The 15,733-nt window shown below is 38.6% G+C and overlaps 1 protein-coding gene across 1 annotated transcript; it reads left to right on the plus strand.

Moving 5' to 3' along the window:
• The first annotated feature begins 8,113 nt into the window (after positions 1–8,113).
• si:ch211-288g17.3 (serine/arginine repetitive matrix protein 1) lies at positions 8,114–15,345 on the plus strand. Its single transcript, XM_041808598.1, has 3 exons — positions 8,114–8,151; positions 10,393–10,493; positions 12,229–15,345. The coding sequence occupies exons 1-3, from the start codon at positions 8,114–8,116 to the stop codon at positions 13,806–13,808; spliced, it is 1,719 nt and encodes a 572-aa protein (XP_041664532.1). The 3' UTR covers positions 13,809–15,345.
• The last annotated feature ends 388 nt before the right edge of the window (positions 15,346–15,733 follow it).

Consider the following 15,733-nt stretch of genomic DNA (forward strand, 5'->3'; position numbering starts at 1 on the left):
TTTCATCTGAATTTTATTGCAGCAAATTTTTCAGATCATGCAAACATAAAGTGTAATTTCTCACAAGTTTTTGTGAAAGATGTAAAAGTCTAGCTCTGATTGCACAAGATCTTATTGCTTATGGTGTGAACGTGATTATTTGTGGAGTTTTTGTGACAAATGCTGATGGATTGATATGTGATAAATTGTGCAGGTTGCAGATGGTTTTGTTAATGAAATATGAAAGAAGAGCAGCAATGTTGTGGTCAGACTGGCCGGGAGGTTAATCACCTTTGGGCTAGCTGTGGCTTTGATCCTCACGCTGTGTAAAATCCACTGCCTCTGTCTGTGAGCTCCCTCCAACTACCCCCCCATTCCCTCCCTTCCTCACACAGATGCACACAGCGGTGAACAGGGGCATGCACACACACACCTCAAACCCATGCACCTCCCTCCTAACACGTCGACTCTCTCGCCTCCAGATGCACGAGCGTAGCAGCGCAAGTTCAGACACACAAAATCAAACACAGAGTAACAGACACCCATTTAGAGGCACGGCATCTGTGTGAACGTACGACTGCAAGACGGGACGTCACGCCTGGAAAAAAAATGTACGGGGTTAGAGAGGGGGAGAGACGAGGAGGGGAGGCTGAAAATATGGGGAAGGGCTGAGACAGAGGGGGAGGAGGGGACAGAGTGATAGTGTTCAGGCAAGAGAAGAAGAAAGAGCGATAGCTGGAGATACTGCATGCTTGCATAAGTGTCTCAGTGTGCGTGTGTGATGTATGTAGGTGACACAGATTTATAAGAGGAGGGGGTCATAGATGGAGGCGCTGTTGTTGGGGGTTGGGGGAAGTGGGGGGTGTTGGTACAGCACCAGATAATGGAATCAATGCAATCTGCGTGTGTTTTCACTGTCTGTGTGTGTCTATGTGTGAGTGTAGCGTACCTGCCTCATAGACACTGTCTGCCCGGACTTTAATCGCCTGGAGAATTAGTGATGTGACTTGGCAGAGGGAAACAGGCACAAAGCAGAGCCAGGGACAGCGCCTGAGAGAGGGATAGAAGAAGAGGAGAGACAAAAAGAGGAGAACGAGACATGGAGGGGTAGCGAGAGGGGAATAGCTTTTCTGTTTTTCGCCGCTGCGTACGGCGCTCAGAGAAAGAGGAAGCCTATGAAGATGGGGCAGGATAGGTTTTATCAAGCTTTATTTTCTTTACCACTGGATTAATTGGTGCTTTTTTTCTTTCATTCAAGGGGAAAACGGATCAATAACTCATCGAAAGAGTGTGTTGTGTTATGTGCATGTGCGTACCTGTTTTATGTTCATGCACTTGTTGTCTGCATGTGCACACGGACATGAGTACTAACGTGTTTGTGTGTTCATGTAAGGAACACCAGGCAGAGACAAATGGTGAGTCCAGAACTACTGAAACGGGCCGGCTAACAAGCAGTTCTACTGATTATGTCCGCCGCCATCTTCCCTTCATTTGTGCCCGCCTTCATGTTCATTCTTTCTGATATTGGTTTATTTTTTTTAACACAAGTATGTCTCACCTCATCTTCCCTCCAGCCTCTGGTTTTCATCCTCCGGTCTTTGTCTCTGGCGCTTTAAAAGCAGCAGAGGAGCTCATAAAACTGGGACAGAGGCAAATATCTCAAAGCACAGAGACAAAGAGGAAACACAGAAAGGAAGGCTAATTTCTCACACTGCTGCAAAAAGGCTTCGTGTTCTGTGTGCCTTTGTGGAGTCGCATGTTTGCCTGCATGAGCGTGCACCTGGCCACAGACAGACTGTGATAGTTAGAGACTTGTTCTTGGTTGTTGCCAGACGATAAAGCTGTCGTCTGCACGGACTTAACATGTAATGCACACAGAGCCTCTCAGCTGTGCACCAGTTGTTTGGACCCTGGCTCTCATTCTTCTTGTGTCATCTGCATTATCAGGCTTTTATGACATTTATTTTGTCTGAGGAAGAGTAAATGAGTGTTACTTCCCCAAGGCTGAGCATCTTTGTCATGGGAGACAGATTGCATAATCCTGTGAGATCACAGGGCCTGTAGGAAACATAAGACGACAGTGTAGTCAGCGGCTGCAGGCACAGCTGTCTGTGGATGTTTCATGCATGTACACTAGCAACGACTCAAGTGTGTATGTGTCCATGAACTGTATGACCGCCCTGTTGGAGCTGTATACAGAACATGAGGAAGCCCATATGCAAATCTCGATTTATACATTAAATTTGTGGATTTCCTCTGCGTTTAAGTGCGCATCTTCAGATGCTTTGTGTATCCGTTTGCCAGCAGGGGGCATTTTTTTGACGTCTTACTGCACAGACCTGCACTGACAAACAGGCGCTGGCTATGTCAGGAGGAACGACTGTAAAAGCGCCCTGAAAATGGGAAACAGACAAGGAACGCTACGAGAATTAATGATTGTATGTAGAAATATGTAACTCTAACAGAATCTCTCTCCTCCCGCAGGTTGTGATCCAGACAGTTTGGTGCAGACCTTCATCGGCATCGGTAAAAAACAACGGTAACCACCCATTATGACATAGGAGCTGTCTCTCATTTCAGAGTCCAAATCTATTATAATACTACCGTGAACCCGTCAAATGTGTGTAAAACTGTAACACTTAAGGTTTAATTTTATAGTACTTAAATATCCTCATCATCTTTACAACATATACAAGACATACATCACAGACAGGGGATTTTCATGTAAATTTAATGGCTTACTGTAATATTAAACAAGTCTCTCTGTTTAACCTGTAGATGAAGCTGACTGGACAACTCCCTATCAGCTCAGACAAGCCATGTCCGTCTGTGTGCTTCATTGTCCCTGAGACCCTTAACCTGTGATGATATAAAGGTCACAGGTGAGGTCCTTGGGAACAGAGTTGCATACAGCTGCATCTAGAGTCCACAACAACATAGAACAAAAACTATTTTTTTAATAATAAAGTAATCAGATCATGGAGGACTAGAAGGTGTTTTGGACAGCATGACTCATCTAGAGGAAATTCCCCAAACTTTCCAAGACCTGACAGGAAGCCAAGAGGAGATGTCAACGTGCTTCTGTCGAGGGGGCAGAGCCTTTTGGCCGTCTCTGTGCGCTGAAGACTTCACAGCTCAATAAAAAGACGGCTAAGGTTCATGACCCCGACATGTGATACACATGAGAATTTTGAATTGTTTTACTGACACTAAGAGTAACGAGTGACACGAAACATTTTTGATGTTTTCATTCATTACAGACAAGCTGGTGAATATAATGATACTCCTGTATACTGTGTGTATAAAAGTTTAAAGCTCTCAGAGCAGCTGAAAAAGGATTTGACTTACCTTAAAGGAATTTCTTAGAGAGAAATTTGTCTTCATTTGGACTGCATCTTCCTCTTATGGCTTGATCTGATTACCATTGTTAAAACTGAAACAATAAGTATAAAGATATATCCAAAATGTTTTTTTTTTACAAATCCTGTTTATTTACAGCTCTAAAAATTTAGAAAACATTCGACATTAAAAACACATTTAGTAAAAAAATCTAATAAAAGAAAAGGGAAGAAATCTGCAGCGCTTAGATGCCAGAAATATTATTCCAAAGAATACTGTAAATGTTTAATCATCAAAATTTTGCTGTTGCACTGCATTTTTTAATTTCTATTTTTATGCATTCATAATGTGCAACTTGTGATTTTGAGTATCACAAAATACAGCAAGAAATCGTTTTTTTGTTGGGTGTATGTGACACATAGACATGAAGTAATAGTCTGATTTTTTTATTATATTTTTGGATGTAAGAATATACATTTTTGTGACATGGATTTTGATGTGGGCTCAATAAACAGTTAACCACTGATGTGAGACTTCTCATTAAAGTATGTTTCAGGTGCATTCATAAATGACGTGGGTAATCTCTTTCAGACTCTCAGCCCGAGGCTTGTTGCCTCAGCGTTCTCTGGCTCTTGGCCGCTCCGTGTGTTTGTGCATCCCAGGACAGTTGACATTGATTGTGCAGGAGACAGACTGAGACACATTAGTACCCAGCTCGCCCCTGCCACTGAAAAACACATTAACTGGCTGCATTGGGAACCCTGTCTGGTAACCATGGTAAAGCACATGGGGAGGGGGGTGGTGGGGTTTGAGACGGGGCAGTGGGTTCAGCTAGCAGTCTCTTAGGGGTTGTCTTTCTCAAATGCTCCTTTCCTCTCCTCCGGCCACGTCTGTCATTTTCTCTTAGCCTCTCTCTCTCCATCTTTGAACTGACAGCCTCTCTCTGTCTGTCTCCTCTTCTCAAACACTTTTAAAAAATAATTTGCATTTGTCTTTTTCTTCTCTTGCATTCTTCTTATTGATGCTGATCTCCTCTTACCTCATACTCCATCCCCTTATCCAGTCATGCAAAGCAACATAATCAGCCTCTTCATTGGCCTTTTTTCTAGCTTTATCTCCTCGTGTCTTTATTTTATAGAATGCAACTCACAGTAGCCATGCAGTTAAGATGATCTTAGACAAGGTAAAATTCTGCTCAGAAATAAGCTCAAATTGATATTAAAGTAGAAAAATAGGCTCTCTGTTTTGCAAAAAAAAAAAATCTTATCTTACAAATCAATCACACCCTTTTTTCTTATGTTTTCTTAGTGCTATGATTCACTTCTGAGGAATGGTTCTTTTAATGCTGCCATGACTGAGCAAGTTTTTGACATCGTGTTTGCAAAATGACCTCTTGTCTCGGGGTTTGTGCCTCTTTACAGATTTCAGCTAATAAGTTCAAAGTGTCTCCTGCAGAACTTCTTTGACAGTTAAAATCATATTTTCTATTTTGATTTATGTTTTTAAAAACAAACTTTTAGAAATTCACCTTTTTCTGAACTGTAGTCAATGTGGCCTCTAGTGGCAATTACAGGATTGTGTTAAAGATTAACCGAGGCAGAGGTGCTGACTCAAAAAGAGTTATGTATTTCATTATTATTCATATTTATAAAGTTTATTGAAACGTCTGGAAATACTGATCATCCCAAGTAACCTGAGTTATGAGTCAGACTTTATGTTTTGAGGATAAATGTGCCATATTTATGTGTGACATATTCTCAAAACAGTATTTCCTTGTTATTTGTATTTATATGTTTCAGCTTGAACAGCTCATGCTTCACCTGAAATTCACTACCCTGCTACTAAAAGCACCCAGTGCCTTTCCTCTGTTCTTATATGGTCCTACGCCATGACAAATATTTATTAAAGCTGATCATACAGCCACTTCTAGCCTCTAGTTCTTTTAACCTTTGTTTTAGTAAAGAACCCTTTGAAATGAGTTATTTTCCAATTTGTTAGTGATTTTGTTGTGATGTATTTATGCCCATGCAATTTATTGACCCAAAAGAGTTGTATGAGACATACAAGTAGTGAAAATTTGCAGATGTTTTTATCTTCTGTCCTAAACTTTTTCAAAAAGACACTGTGACCCAACATGGTAACGACTTTCTTCAGGGAAAAACTAATGACCTCCTAGCTTACTGTGGTGCGTCTAAATTGATAAACACACAGATATGATTATTTTTCACGTCATGTTCAATGCTTTTTATATCTTGGGATAACTTGTAAAAAGTTTATTGTATAGTTTCAACTTCTCTATCTTGCCTTATATAATTAGTTATGTTACTTAGTTTTCATATTTGTATTGACAAATTTAACTTTTATTTTGAGTAGTATTTGGAGTGTAGGGGTGTTTCTAAAATTTAGTCAGCGTATTTCAAGAATTTATTATGGACGTATTTGTCCTTTTATACACCCTCATGGAATTTACTACCATCTTCTCATCATTTATATTTAACAAATTAGTCTGCAGGGGGCAGAGCTGAGCCACTTCACAACAGATGCAGAAACTGGCAATAGAAGTACAGTTTTTAAATTACTGTCATTTTCCATATTTATTATTTTGTCACATAATAAGCCAAATAGCTCTTTTGTCATTATTATGAAACCTACTTTATTAAAAATAACACTGTGGTGACATTTTCATGATGACTGTACATATCAAGGGAGAAAAAATGTATTTGACAACTATTGTGAAACAACCAATTTCATACACTGGGTGGTAATTAAGTTCTTCAGAATGAGCATGAAGGGATCAACAGGGAGGTAAAACATGTTTCACACCTTCATATCTTAATGCATCATCTCAAACTAACGTGCATCTTCGTCAAACACATTCACTTCAGTGTCATAAATAATGTTCAATTTCATCTCATTAAAGTTGATTTGATTAAATGAACACACATAAATTACATCTACAGTGACCACATCAATATTTATTAATATTTATCTTTATATTTATCTGAAATATAATATATCTGATATATAATATGTAAATAATTTATCAAAATTATAATTTAAATTTATTCTTTAATTAATGTTTAAAATTTGATAAAGAAGGGATCAACTGTAGACAGTTGTCAGCAGATCAAGATTCAGAACTAGTGATATGGATTAAGAAAAACAGTTATAGGATAATACATTTTTACAACCCATGCAAAAATAATAATTAAAAAAATAATAGAAAAAGGAAAACTTGAAACAATACTGGATCATTGGTGAGGTAATTTAAGCAAGTCCGTTTAAATTTTTTACAAGGAAAATTTATTTCCAAAATCTGCTTGAGTATTAAAGGAAACAAGCAATTTTGAGAAATTTACAAGAGTTAAAAGAGAATTGTGGAGAAAGTCCTGTGACTCAGTCAGCAGAACTACTCCACTGGATCAAGTGTGGGATGCGATTAAGAAGATGTCTAGGAAAAATTGTTGAGTCTAGTATTAAAGGGTGAAAGAGGAAAAGTACTTATATAAAAAAAAGAAAAGGCAGAATTATTGGCAGGGACATTTGTCAAAGCCCATAATACAGGACCAAGTACCAAGGAAAGGCCTTAAGGGGACAGAGCAATAGGAGGGACAGTAGAGAACTGGCAGGAGGAAAAGGGATTTAATAATCTAATAAATGCATTTTTTACTCTAACAGAACTAAAAGTATTTAATAGATATATAAAATCAACTCAAGGGAACGATCAGGTAAGCTATTGTATCTTAAACAATTGAAGTGATAAGAATGAGGGAAAGTTGTCGAAATTTTATAATGAGAGAAAATTGAGAAAGTCGATCGTTCACGTTAACAAAGTTGTTGAAAAGTGCAAAAAGGTTATGAATATTATAAGATGTCTGAGGAGCGATTAGAGGCTTGTTAAAAGCCATATACATTGGATTGATCAGGGCAGTTCTAGATTATGGCTGTACAGTTTATCAGTCAGTATCAAAATCATTATTAAAATGATTGGAAATGATACAGCACAAGGCTTTGACACTCTACTGTGGTGCCATTAGAACAACACTGACATCAGCTATACAGGTAGAAATGAAAAAAATGCCATGGGAAATGAAAAGACAACAACTAGCATTGACTTACTTGGCAAACTTAAAGGGCCACAGAAACAACCATCCCATTCAGAGGGTGTTATGCTGATACCAAGAGAAAGAAAAGTGGCAAACAAAAAGTTTTGGCTGGACAGTTGAAAAACAGCATTTAAACTAGAGATAGGAAACTGATCCCCACAGTACTGATCTCAAAAATGCCATCATGGTTAACGGAGGAGATTCAGGGCTAGCAACAAAATTTGAAGTTAATGACAGTAAACTTGTAGGACACAAGAGACTGGTGGCACATGTAATCATTCATTGTCAAAAAAATATCAACGACAAAGACATGAAGAATAAATTAGCCTAAGATACTACCATTAAATACAGGAAACGTAGGGCACAGAGCTTTATTTCAATTTCTAAAAAACAAGAATTTTAGATCCATTTCATCCCACACTTCAGTTCAGAGGGTGGCGGTAATGCACCTAAAAGTTGTTTGCTAACCGCCATTAAACACAAGAAGAACAAACTGAAGGAAGTAGCCACACATTTAAACGTCCACCACAACAACAATAAACTCACACGACTTCCGGAGGAGGGTGGAGGGCGCGGAAATGCGGTTGATTCGAACAAACAAATCTAAATAACTCGGGGTTTTGGCTTTTTGAGAACATGTTTAACATTGGCCTGGCAGTTAGCATGAACTGGTTTGTGACTGGATCAGAATGGCATCAGAGGTAGATGAGGAGGGGGATGAAATGGAGTAAGTGTTGTGTGTAAAATATAGTGTAAGAAGAATTTAAAATCATTCTTAAGTTCAGGAAGGAGGATGAGCATGTGAGTCCTGTAGGGTAGTGGTTCTCAATCTTGGGGTCGGGACCCCTTTGGGGGTCGCGAGACACTGAGAGGAGGTCTCCAGATGCCCTGAAAAACTAAGAATGTTTTTTAATTACACTGCTGCCACTTTTCAACAATTATGTCAAATTTTAACCCTTTTTTTGTCATTTTTTCCCCACCAATTTTAACACTTTTTTTTTCATTTAACACCTATTTTTGTCAGTTTTAAACTCTTTCCACCACTTTTTTTCTGCCTGTTGTTGCCACATCTGAGTTAATTCTTGCCACTTAAGCTTAATGTTACCTCTGTTGACACATTATTGCTACTATTAACCCCTTTTTACTACTCTTTATGCCCAATTTTTTCCCATTTTAACAACATTACACTACTTGATATGCCCTTTTTTGCTAGTTTAACCAATTTCTTCCAATATCTGCCTTTTTTATTTCTCAGTTAACCCTTTTTGCCAGTTTATATCAATTTTCATCTCATTTCAACCAATTTGCAACCATTTTTGCCAATCTAAAGCCTTTTCAGCCACTTTTTAACTCCCTTTTACCACTATTTAAGCCCATTTTTGCCACTTTGATACATTTTTGCCATTTTTTGCCATCTTTCTGCTACTTTTAAAATCTAATTTCACTACCTTTTCCACCATTTTTTGCTGTTACTAGCCCATTGTAGCAATTTTTAAACCATTTTAATTTTTTTTTTAAACTAAGGAGATTTGCATTTTTAAGAAGGCTATTTTCTACATGAATGATATAAAAAGATATTTGTTTCTTTGATAAGAGTGGTTATTTTTTCAGGTTAAATATGAAATATGGATATCACAGCTTAGCTTTTATGGACCATGGTTTTGCTGACCTCCATGGGCCCTCAGTTCAGCTAGGCGCCAGGAAGCTCTTCCATTTATCCCCCTTTATGCACGGTCTTGTCTGCACATGACTATTTCAAACTGTGCATGGCTGTGTTTAACCACCTTCAGATACAGTGGGGATCTCCAGTCTCTGGCATCTTTATTTTGGGGGTTGCGGGCTGAAAAGGTTGAGAACCACTACTGTAGGGAGTTAAAGAAAAAGAGCGGAGAAGTGGAAATGGTCATGGTTCTGAGGGATGGAAGCCTATTAGTGTCAATCAGGTGAGCAGAAGAACTAAGCGTTGCAGATTAAAAGTATCTGTAAGAAAACTGAGTGAGAGGAGAAATAACAGGCATTGCTGTGGATGAGGATTTGGAGAGACTCAAGAGGAGTATTTATGGGGCTGAGGTGCTGTAAGTAAGAGACTACTGAAAATAGTCAGTGGTGAAAGGGTTGACAGTTTGTCTGTGCTTCTGGAAGTTCAGGGAAATAGTACTGCCAGAAAGGATCCGAATCAGGGGTATGAGTTTTCCCTGTAGGCCTTATGTACCCCCCACTCCGCTTCTGATCCCACACTCCCTCCTCAGAGTGGTGATGAATGACAGTTCATTGATTATAACAAACACACGACAAAACTCAAAAAATAGACTTAGAAAACAGAAATTAGATGGGGAAATAGTCTTTGTTTGCTCCAAACAATTCTCCGCAAGAGTTAGCCAGACCCTCGCACACCTGCCTGCCTCACCTTAATCAAGACAGCTGTCCCCTCCTCTCACCAGCTGCTGGCTGTGTGGGCAGGAAGGCCTGCCTCCTATTAAGCTTGACAGCCATTCCATACTACCTATCAGGGAGTGTTGCAGTAACAATAAATTATGTTTTCAAAGAAACTGAAAATGTAATGGGACGCCAACTTTTTGCAGATGATGGAGCAATGTGGGTGAGGGGAAGAAATTTGGAGTTTATAATGAAGAAAATGCAAGGGGCTGTCAAAAAAGAAGAGGAATGGTCCTTTAAATGGGGAATCAGCTTTTCAGTTGGTAAAACTGTAGAACACGCTATTCTACGCTGTGAGAGATCTGAGACAGAAAGAAGAAAGTTAATCTTGCTCTCAGGAGGGAAAATGTATGTTTGAACATTATAGATATTGCACTAAAGGATTCAGAAAGTAAGTATAACAGGACGTCATTCCAGTGTCTGAGACAAACAAAGTTGATAGAGAGAATACAATCCCTTTTTTCTTTTTCTTTTTTGACATTTTTTAAAAGTGTTAATATAAGATATTCTGCTCCACGCTCCATACCAGTAGGTGGCGGAAATGCACCATTTCGTTGTTTGCCAACCGCCAAGAAACCCCAACAAAGAAGAAGAAGAAAAAGAAGAAGAAGAAACTCGCACTATCTCCTTGCGGTCTCTTGCATGGGTCGAAAATTAATAGAAAATTGGGATAATTTCAAACGGGGAACACATTTAAGGTGAGTTGCGCACTAGGCTTCTTCCATTTTTTTCATGCACTTTACGCCCCAAGCTTCCTTTTTACAGCGCCATTTATTTCGGAGCCGTCTATTACCTGTAAAACAATCGGGTCCATGCTCAACGGATTTTTAGGCCTCATATAAAATATTTTTGTCCCTCTGTTAAACTGAAAATGCATAGGTTATTAAATATATATTTTTTAATATTTATTACAATTTATTCTTAAATCACGCAGCCAAGGAAACAAAAATAAGCATTTTTTAAAAATCTACGGTTATTGACTATAGGACGGTATCGTGGCCCCCATGAAGGTACTTCTTCCCGCCTTTGCAAAATTTAAATGCAGAAAATAGACGGAGCCTTATAGTATATATTACTTAAAAAAACAGTGATTTATTTTCAAATAATCTTCAGAAATATTGATACGAGTGTTGATTTTTTTTACAACAAAGAGCGATGTTCCCACTGATTTAACAAAGGACTGAAATAAATTACAGTTGAACAGATACTGGCGTAATGGATATGGTGTACATTTGTTTCCTTGCTTTAACCTTTAACTTATAAATAATGTTTTGATCATACAATTTTTATAAATCAAGAGGGTGTATATATATATTTCACTCATTTGTATTAACTTAACTAGACATTTTTATTGAGAGACTGCATTTAACAAATGTTTTTTATTTGTAAATCTTATTTCAATGATTGTTAATCAACTTATGCTGTTTTTAAAATTATCATTAGGGATGTACGTTATAACTTGTATTTGCAGGTATTAACCAAAATATTGGCAGTATAAACAATCAAGTTTGTGGAGATTTGGCCAACAGACCTACTTCAGCTGAAGTCTTTGTCTTTATGTGGCATCATTCCTTAAACTTTATTTATTCACTCATTTTTATAAATTTCCTTTGCATGGATTCTAAATATTGAATATCACTTTACAGTGCTCGTTATTTTAAGTCAAACAAAACCTAACATGATTAAAATAGTGAACATATGACAGACAGAAAAACAACATTCATGTGTAGCAGAAAACCAGGCAAGTTACTATACAGCTACATTTTTCTTTCTGACCTAAAACCAGTTTTATGTGGTTTGATAAACTCAATCCAGACTCTCCAACAGTCAAATACATCATTTCTTAGTCTTACAATAAATGTCAGTTTTTCCATTGTTTCCATCATGCCTTGCACTTTAAATTGTGTTGTAGGGACTTAAATTTGTATCTTTGTTTATCCTCAGCTTTAAATTGTGTGTTTCAATGACTGGGTTAAGTCTGCAGTACATCTAAATATTGGTATTGATATTGGGATCAGCTAAAATGTATTTCTAAGTTTTGGATATTGGCAAGAGCTGTTGTTCATTCCTAATTATCAGCCTTTTTTGGGAGACCATTACTGAAACACAATAACTTTTGTTTTCAGTTATTATGAAAACTTGTGAATGGATCAACATTTTTATATTTAACAAAAACAGTCCACTCAAAATGGCATCACAAATATATATATATATATTTTTTTTAACTTCAATTTATAGCTGAGGATTGAAGTCTTGCAGATGCTGTATTCCCATAATGACTAAACTTTCTTTTGATTTTTGCAGTTTTGTTTTAAAATGTCACATTATTTTTTTTATATTAAATGTGCTGTTGATTTTATTTTTATAGGTGCTAAGTCAAGAGAGGTAGCCCACATTGACAGCAACAATATGGAAGAAGGAGATATAGTCACTGCTGAGACAGAGCAAGAAGATGTGGAGTACAATGAAGAAGAGGAGCCTGAGGTGGAAATGCCTGTCAGCAGTCCTGTTAAAAGAGGGAGGGGGAGGCCAGCAGGGCCAAAGAAGCTGAAGGCCCCCATCACAGATAATGACCAGTCAGACCCAGCCTCAGGCATGCCTAATGGTGAGACCCCACAGCCCAAGAGGGGAAGAGGACGTCCAAGACTCTCTGATGCAAATGCCACAAAGCAGCAAGAATCAGAAGGTAACCATGCTGATGACCCTGTAAAAACTCCTAAGGGTCGAGGGAGGCTCAAAGGGTCCAAGAATAGGACCAGTAACGTAGGCAGTTCCATACCACAGAGCTCCCCTAAGAAAAGAGGCAGGCCAAAAAAGTCAATCAGCCCTGGGATGCCTGTGGGTGAAGTCTTAGCAAATGGTGTTGGTGATGCTCCAGTGTCAAGAAGAGGTCGTCCTAAAGGATCTGGTAAACGCAAGTTAGAAAGTGATACAGGCACGCCTAAAAAAAGAGGTCGACCAAAAGGCTCTACGAATAAGAAGCCAAGGCTGGAGTTGACAGGTGTAGATGGAATTAATATTGACGGGAGCACCAAACAACTGGTCAAGAGGGGAAGGGGTCGACCTAAAGGCTCTTCAAACAAGAAGGTACGTGGGAGGGTGGGCCGGCCTCCGAAAGTACAGCTCCTTCCTCCTCCAAAACAGAAACGAGGCCGACCTAAAAAAGAGCCAGCAAAAAGGGGAAGGCCCAGAAAGTACCCTCTTCCATCACCTGACGAGGTAAAAAGGCCCAAAGTATGGAAGCCACTGGGAAGACCGAGAAAATACCCACGTGTGGATCCTCCTGGGGGGGCGCTGTCTACCCCCAAACGAAGTCGTGGTAGGCCTCGCAAGTCAGAGTCTAAAAAAGGAGCTCATTTACGCATAAAATTTCCTATTCCATCATCGCTGCATACTTCAAGAAAAAGGGGTCGTCCGTCAAAGAGTGCACAAAGGGATGGCGAAACCCCGAAGAAAAGAGGCCGTCCTAAAGGTTCACGTAACAAAACCCCACAAACACAGATTGATGACAAAATCAACACTTCAGACGAAACAACCAATCGATCTGCAACAAGTGAAGGTGAAACGCCGAAGAGGAGGGGCCGCCCTAAGCTTTCTTCGACCAAAAGGATAAGTGAAAGCGCGCCAGAGTTTGACAGTCAACTCCCAGAAGAAACAGCTGATTCATCTGCTGGCAACATGGAGATGCCCCCCATTGTACACTCAGGCAGCGCACAAAGTGAAGGGGGAACTAGGAAGAAAAGGGGCCGCCCTAAAGCTTCAGTCAAAAATAATAAAAGCGAGATTGAGCTAAACAATGAACTGGCGAACCGTTCTCAAGCAACAAGCGATTCTGTTGAGGAGAAGGAGGTTGACCAAAATGTGGAGATGGTGCCCATCGATGAGGCTGGAGAAATGTTTGTTGAGCAGGATGCAGCTTTGGAAGTTAGCTACGGTCCATTAAGTTAGACTTAACAGACCGTCTTGTTCCGACCAAAACAGCTGATGTAGTAGACGCTGTCTAAAACATTGAATACAGTTTTGTCAATGAGAAAAAAAACGTAACACACGGTCGGGTAGGGTAGATATACAGCAGCTCTCCTGTTTTCCTGACTAACTTGTCATGTCGTTTTATTGTGCTTTTTTCTAAGTTCTTTAAGTCTGCCACCTGAATAAGCAGTAATACTTAAAATCTTTTACTAGAACTGGCATGTAGACTTTATGATAATAGATTCCCAGTTTTTCATTTAGCTTCAGGTGTAGTGTTTGTCTAACTATAAACGTTTGCAGAAGAATTACTTTGATGGGAAAACAAAACAACAAAAAGACGTCGAGAGCCAAAGTCCTGACATCACATCTGACTCCGCTCTGTCCAACTTTGTGGCTTATATCTCATTGAACATTTTGTTACTTGATTTCTCTGGAAATTGGTTTCTTGACTTCCCTTTTTTAGGATGAACTATATGCAGGTACAGAGCATGGGACTTAAACACAAATTGTTTTCAGTGTACGTTTTTCCAGGTCTTTAAAACACCAACCAGTTAATGCACAAGTCTGGTTTAACATGGTTGAGGCTGATTAGTTGTGCAAAACTGATTTGACTACATGTAAATCTGGAAAAAAGAGATGACTGCAAAGTATGTTTCTGTAGCCCTATTCATACCCGAGCAGAACTCCTGAAAATGTCCTAACTCAAAGTGTGTTTTAATACACCATATTTTACTGTACTTTCTTTGATGTTGGTATTGTAGTTTCCTTAACAATATCTCACCGTTATCTGCTCCTTGCTTGATTTATTGTAACTTTTCACTCTGGCTCTCAGATAAAGTTTAGAGAGTTTGAATTGCTAAATTTTGTGTAAATCACATCTTTTTTTCTGGTGCAATTTCCCAGCAGATCATGTTTTCATGTTTGTTTTGCCTTAACAGCCAAAGCTTTGAATGTACCATCAGTTAGTAAAAAAATATTTTTTTCTTAAAACGTGAATTCCTCAACAGGACTGAACCTCTGTATCAAATGCCTTCCCGACGCTCACAGTGGCCCTGAAGATTTCCCCTTCTTTTGTCATGTATTGACTTTTTAAGTCAGTTGTTTTTGAGAACATTTTTTTCTCTTTTCTTTAAATGTTTGTGTAGCTGTGAAGCCTTTTATTTTTGTAAAAACTTGGGATTGTCATTAGGTTAAATCCAAGTGACTGAATTGATGTCATAAACTTTGATTTTACTTGTTTTTGAGAACCTTGTGTAAGAATCATACCTTTTACATCATTATTACTGGTATTAACATCTTTATGGTTTCCATATGCCAAATTGTGCTTCTTTGTGTCACGTTAAAAAGAATTTGGAAGGAAAAGGAGCTTGATGGTTTTAATATGACATTGACATTTGATCTGGCTTTTTAAGGTCAAAATGTTTCATGTGGAAATGTTTGATTTTGTGTGTTTTTGAACAAGAAGTCCATTTGTGAGATAATACTCTTGAATAAAAATGTTGATCTTGTTGTTTTATTATCTAGCCTAGTCTGATTTTCTTTTTTCTTCTGTAATAAATTCACTCACTCCAGACAAATTATACATATATGTGATATGGAAAACACAGACTAATCAGCTGTTTTTATTGGGTTTTGTGTTGCAGCTCCACCCTCACCAGTCCTGTCTGATGACTTTGTACACATGCTATGCTCATGAGTCAAGCTGAGGCAAAGACTATGTATTTTGACAGATGGATCACTCTCAACAAAAGACCTAAGGTCGAGGTTGTTGGGCCTTTGATTACTAGCTGATGATGAATTGTACTGCCACAAAAAACACTCCAGCTTTTCGTCTTCACTGTTTGGGCATTATTGCAACGGTGGAGATTTAACTATGGACAAGGCTAGTAAAGTGTAGCACATGG

Source organism: Cheilinus undulatus, linkage group 16, assembly GCF_018320785.1.
Source record: "Cheilinus undulatus linkage group 16, ASM1832078v1, whole genome shotgun sequence".
In the NCBI taxonomy this organism is placed as follows: Eukaryota; Metazoa; Chordata; class Actinopteri; order Labriformes; family Labridae; genus Cheilinus; species Cheilinus undulatus.

Coding starts and splice junctions, on each gene's coding strand:
- si:ch211-288g17.3 (XM_041808598.1), top strand. CDS start 8,114: ATGGCATCAGAGGTAGATGAGGAGGGGGATGAAATGGA. Junction 8,152..10,392: donor GAGGAGGGGGATGAAATGGA/GTAAGTGTTGTG, acceptor CCATACCAGTAG/GTGGCGGAAATGCACCATTT. Junction 10,494..12,228: donor ACTCGCACTATCTCCTTGCG/GTCTCTTGCATG, acceptor TTATTTTTATAG/GTGCTAAGTCAAGAGAGGTA.